The 5,617-nt window shown below is 47.2% G+C and overlaps 1 protein-coding gene across 1 annotated transcript in view; it reads left to right on the forward strand.

The window, feature by feature from the left end:
• The window catches only part of LOC108801031 (protein kinase C delta type-like), a 6,029-nt gene extending 2,238 nt beyond the window's left edge, over positions 1 to 3,791 (forward strand). The window contains exons 3-10 of the mRNA XM_018572997.1: positions 708 to 878; positions 1,051 to 1,140; positions 1,211 to 1,302; positions 1,531 to 1,593; positions 1,721 to 1,859; positions 2,528 to 2,716; positions 3,209 to 3,337; positions 3,657 to 3,791. Of these exons, the coding sequence (XP_018428499.1) occupies positions 708 to 878; positions 1,051 to 1,140; positions 1,211 to 1,302; positions 1,531 to 1,593; positions 1,721 to 1,859; positions 2,528 to 2,716; positions 3,209 to 3,337; positions 3,657 to 3,791 (1,008 nt within the window). The remainder of the gene's footprint in view (positions 1 to 707; positions 879 to 1,050; positions 1,141 to 1,210; positions 1,303 to 1,530; positions 1,594 to 1,720; positions 1,860 to 2,527; positions 2,717 to 3,208; positions 3,338 to 3,656) is intronic.
• Positions 3,792 to 5,617: the final 1,826 nt, after the last annotated feature.

Genomic DNA, 5,617 nt, shown 5'->3' on the forward strand with positions numbered 1-5,617 from the left:
TATATATAATACATACATACACAGACCAGAGGCATCTCAGATTCCCAACTCTTCAACTGTCACTTACCTCTTCCAGCAGGGGTGCAGTAATGAAGCAGGGAGCCCAGCAGGTGGTCATGTGACCACCCGCCCGGCTTCTTGATTGGATGGGAAGGCTGGGAAGCCACGGCCGCACTCCCTCGCAAATTCCCAGGCACTGAGGACTGTGACTGTTATGTGAGGAATGTGAATGGCAAGTGCTGCTGCGCTCAGTAGATCTGAGCCGGTCACAGAGAGATCTTCGTGATCTCTCCGCTGGCTCAGTGACTAAAAAACACGGCCCTCCTGTTGCCATTTTGGTGTTGTGTTGGGGGGTGATTAGGGTGTGCCCAGGCACACCAGGAACACCCTGTGCGAACGCCTATGGTGCTGAGCAATCAAGCTTGCCGCTTTTTTTATTTTTTATCATTGGCTTTTGTTCAGTTAGAAGACAGCCCAATGGCGTCTCCCAAATTCTGTTCAAAATGCACTGCGTTAGCATAATGAAGACTGCAGAAAATAGACTTCTTATTATGTTATGGTCATAGTTAGTTACCCCTCAGACAGCTAAAGAATGACACACCAGACCTGTGCTGTGCGCTACTTGGCCAAGAAAATTCCCCTTTGACCTTTTGTATTATTGTATTGTGACTTTGAAATGTGACCAAATGTCCCTCTGTCTCCTGCAGGTGGTACTCGCGACCCACCGGGTCAGTGACCAGAAGGTGGCCGTTAAGATCGTCAAGAAGAGACCTTTGCTTCCGGGATACGTCAGCAGTGCCCATACAGAACGTCTTGTTCTGCAGAATAACAGGCACAGCCCCTTCATGACCTACCTACTGGGCTCCTTTCAGACAGAGGTGAGTCTTGTCATCTAGCCCTTTCTCCCCAAACACAGGCTACGTTATATACGCGGCTGCTTTCTGAAGAAACACCGGAAGACTTTGCCCGCCTTTAGTTGTGATACACCTTGAATGTTGTTAGCGGTTCCGTTGGGCTTTAAGCTTTTTGAGAGTCCATGTTTCTTTCAAGCTGGTGCAGGACTATGTCCACACAGGAAGCTTGTGGGGAAATTCCTCCAACTCGACCGAGAAGACCACCACACCGCACTTGTCTGCCTCTGTAAATTCCCCCATAAGATCCTTAATGTCTTTTGGTGTAACCGGAATCCCTTTCCTTTCTTTTCCCACAGGAATGCCTCATGTACGTCATGGAGTACCTGAGCGGAGGGGACCTTGATGATCTAATTAAGGTGGAAGCTCCAATCTCTGGTCCCACATTACGGTAAGATTGATGATAGGTCATGCTGGAGCCGGCGTTGGCTTAGCACTGAGGACAGGCAGTGGTTGTAGCCAGGCCTTTTCAGCTCAGCCCCATCCATTCATACACCTATGTACTATATCTGTAGGATGGAGTCACCTCACCATCCTACAGATAGGATCCTTTATCTTTGATTGTTCCGTGATTAGTTTTTTGTTTTCCATTTTAACCCTCATTTTTCTTTTCCATCAGAATCCTGACATCAGAAATCCTCTGCGGCCTACTGCACCTTCATAGCAGAGGAATCCTGCACAGGTAAGGATCGGAATCATACCGATGACAATGGAGTATAGACCTCTTGTTTTATCTTTTCTCCAGGGACCCGAGTCCTCCCTAATGGTGGTTTAACACACAAAGCTTACTGTTCTCCTTCTACTTGCAGAGATTTGAAGCCAGGAAACGTACTCCTGGACAGCAGAGGCCATTGCAGAATCTCTGATTTTGGCCTGTCTGTCACGGATATGTTTCATCCTCGGAAGATCACAGGACTTGCCGGCACCCTAATGTATATGGCCCCTGAGGTAAGAAGCTGTCTGCTGATTTCATTGTAGTGTTTGTCTAGATACAAGGCTCATCCTTACTGAATCTAAAAGAGCTAAAGGGGCGTTCTGCTTGTGTCCCGGGTGCTATCAGTTAATTCGCGGGCCAGAACTACATCACCGACAATAGGTGGCAAGTTCTTAGACTACAGAAATGTTGCCCCACATCTCCAGGGGGTGGGCACATATACATTGAGACCTGGCTCCAGCTCCTTTGTAGAATCAAGACATTAGCAACATCATTGTCACCATCCTCATCCGCTCTGCCAGATGATGAGCCAAGGGAGAGATACCAATGAGGTGGAAGCTTCAGCCACTGCTGATGTCCTGCAGTCCTTCCTCACTCCATTTGTCCTGGTGGCCATTGTTACTGGGACAGGAATGGGAGATCCAATGTGAAGAGAAATCTTCCAATGGGTAAACCTATTCTCGTCTCCTCTTTTAAACTCCATTTCCACAAGCTCCGTCTTAATTTGATGCTTCATGAGCAAACCCATTGGGATCAAGTCCGGCACTTTGTCATCCTAACAATCTTAGTAAAGTCAGGATACTTGGGAGGCTCCATACATTGCATATGCCAGCGCTGTGTCATTTCTGTCCTCTGCTTGGTGTGACAATGTACTCATCTTTCCTCTTTTATGTTTCTACAGGTATTATGCGACCTACCGTACGGATTGGCGTCGGATTATTTTTCTTTGGGGGTTATGGTGTATAAGATGGCGACGCGCAAAAACCCGTACTATGGCATGGACATAGGCATGTTGCTACATGTTTTCCTGCACAAAAAGCCCAAGTACACCAGGGACCTGGATCATAAAGCCAAGGACCTCATACGGAGGGTGAGTATACACCAAGCTTTATACAGGAGAGGAGACAGCATGTAGAGGAGGGGAAAAAAGCATCATGGGTGAAGTTTTGGCAGGGGCGGACCACATTTGCATATGCGAAACCCCCGCTCTGTTTGAGAAACAGTGGAGGTCATTTATTGAGGCAATGGCATAACGAATAACGTGCATGTTGGGTGTAAACATGTTGGCAAGAATCTGTGGGTCTGGTTGTGCCAGCAAATTTTGGCATGATCGTGCAGACATATAGAGACTGTACGCCGATTCTCAGGTTAGCCTATGCACAGATTAGCAACTGCACACATCAGACAGTTGTGATCGATGTCCTCCGAATGTTCATGTACGCTATCATCTCCTGCCTGAGGCCGAACAGAACAGCAGGTTGTCCGGCACACACAGGAAGCCTGCAATAGGCAACTGTTAGAGGGAAATTTGAGAAAGTGGGGTTCTATTGTCTAATTCCTTATTTCTGTTTCTTTGTTACAGCTGCTGGAAATAGGATCGTTTTCCAGATATAAGAACGTCCAGGGTCTCAGAGAACATCCATTTTTCCATGGCACCAATTGGGCCATTTTGGAGTCCTGTGCAGAGCACCCAATAATCCGTTCAAGACCAGTAAGTACATGAATAACAGAGGGGTTCGGGCACATTTTGGGACGGTAGAGGATTTTCGAAGCATATCATAGGTTTATCGTATTTGCTCTATCTGCATTCATTGGGATCAGGATGGGATTATTCAGTGAAAATACAAAGGGAAAAAGGAAAATGAATGCAGCCACCACTAAGGGGTTATAAGCTGGAAAAAGATTCAGATTTTGCCTTTGGGTTTAGGTATCCTTCACCTACACATGGGGTGGGTGAAAGTCGCTGAGGTGTTTCTGCACTTTTTGCATCGGTTAATGACTTTGACGTATGCCTTTTTGTCTCTTTCCAGCTTCCGGAGGCACCTCTAGATCAGATCATCGATCTAGCCGAGGTTGTGTCCTCTGCGCCACATGATCCCATACCCGCGCAGCATCAGCAGCTCTTCAGCGGCTTCTCCTTTTTGGGAGACCAGCTGAAGCCATAATCTCCACCATCGGCACATGATCAGCCTAACCACGGGTAAAGAAATGCCAGCCACACCACATGACTCCGAGCCAGGACGTGGACGCATGGTCACTATCTGATTATGACCACGTCCCATGCACGGAAGTGTGAAAACCATCTCACGGACGTCACCGGACTCCTTATTCACATTCTTCATCTACAGCATCAATGTGGATCCAGTTCCAGCCAACTGGCTTCGGAAAAAGGAATGGACCGAGTTCCTAAAGGTACAAACTAGAACCACAATTTCCCATACACTGTAGTCCTGACAGTGCTCACCCTTCGGAAGTCTCATAACATAAGCAGTGCCTTTTCCGGAAGGGATGCTTCTGGGAATGTACTGTTTATTCTTAGAAGACATCTGAATGGTGGGCCCTGTCAGGACTGAAAAGGGGGAAAAGGAAGTTCTAGTTTGGACCTTTAGAAACGTGTCCATTTCTGGTTCTGAATCTACTTGGCTATAGCTAGATCCCTGTTGATGCTCTGATTGGAGAACACATATAAGGAGTCTCTGCCGGGGCGAACGTTACATCAGTTCGAGGCCTTTGCCTCTCCCCCAAGTGCAGCTTTTCATTGAGATGGTTTCCAACCGAAATATACCTGGCTGTTCATTTTCATCCGGGCCAGCACTGTAGACTGCTGATCCAGGGAGTACTCCAATCAGCAGACTAAAGCAACTTCATATCTTGGGCTGACAACAAGCATGCTGATAGGAGGAGAAAGCAAACTTACAGAATAATGAGCTGATCACTGTACTGCTTTTACTGCAACTGTCCAGTCATAGACTGAGGCGGATCCAGGATGACTTGGTCTCAGAGCAAGTGGGTAGGTAGATTATGATGGCCATTAGACCCCAAGGACACCGAGTGCCAGAACACCAAGCACTGCGTGGAAAACCTCTGGGCTGAAGCGTAATATTTCAGCTAAACAGACACCTCTGGACAACCTATAGTGGTCGACGTATTTGGGTTTATGTCTGTGATATATACAGAAGGCCCAGAAATAATTGCTCACTGACCGTTACGGCGGGCCCATTTCACAGCTGAAGCCTTAGAACATACTATCAATCAGCTAGAAGAGGGCCTGCTTTTTCAGCTACCTGCTGATACTTGGAGGACAGTAACAGACCTCACGGTACATGCACAGCTAGCTCAGCACACGAAGGGCAAGGAGAGGCAATAGAAGAAGTTCTCCATTTTGTTATTCCCGAACTGGAATCATCCATACTAGGGAAGAACTAACTTGGAGGCAGAAGGAGGAAAGGGGGACATTGCAGAACTAAGAGAAATGGGTGTAGAACAGAAAGGGTTCTCACCCAGCTTCAGATGGTAAAGGGTTGAATTTGGCAATCACACCCAGAACCATCCCTGTAGTGGATATTATCTCGGCCACTGAGGCCTCGATCCCCAGTAACAAAGTGCCACAGGGTGAGCCTGAACAACTTCACCTAAAACTGTCTGCAGCCCTGGCGAGTGCCAAACCACCTCCGTCAAACCTGACTACAGAAGGCAGGAGGACGTTTACATCCCTGAAGAAAGACAAGAGGATGATCATCCTGCCTGCTGATAAAGGAAGATGCAAAGTTGTACTTAATACATCTGACTATGATGATAAGGTGACTGCACTTCTGAATGATAACAACACATATGAAGCCCTAAGAAGGGACATAACCAGTGGTTACAAGAAGAAAGCTATAGATCTGCTACAACAGCTGGAAATGGACAAAGCCATTGATCGGGCTATGTATCATCACCTCTACCCTGGTGAAGAAGCCCCTCTGGACCACCTATAGTGGTTGACTTATTT

Source organism: Nanorana parkeri, unplaced genomic scaffold (genome assembly GCF_000935625.1).
Source record: "Nanorana parkeri isolate BGI_ZX_2015 unplaced genomic scaffold, ASM93562v1 scaffold2200, whole genome shotgun sequence".
NCBI classification, from domain to species: domain Eukaryota; kingdom Metazoa; phylum Chordata; class Amphibia; order Anura; family Dicroglossidae; genus Nanorana; species Nanorana parkeri.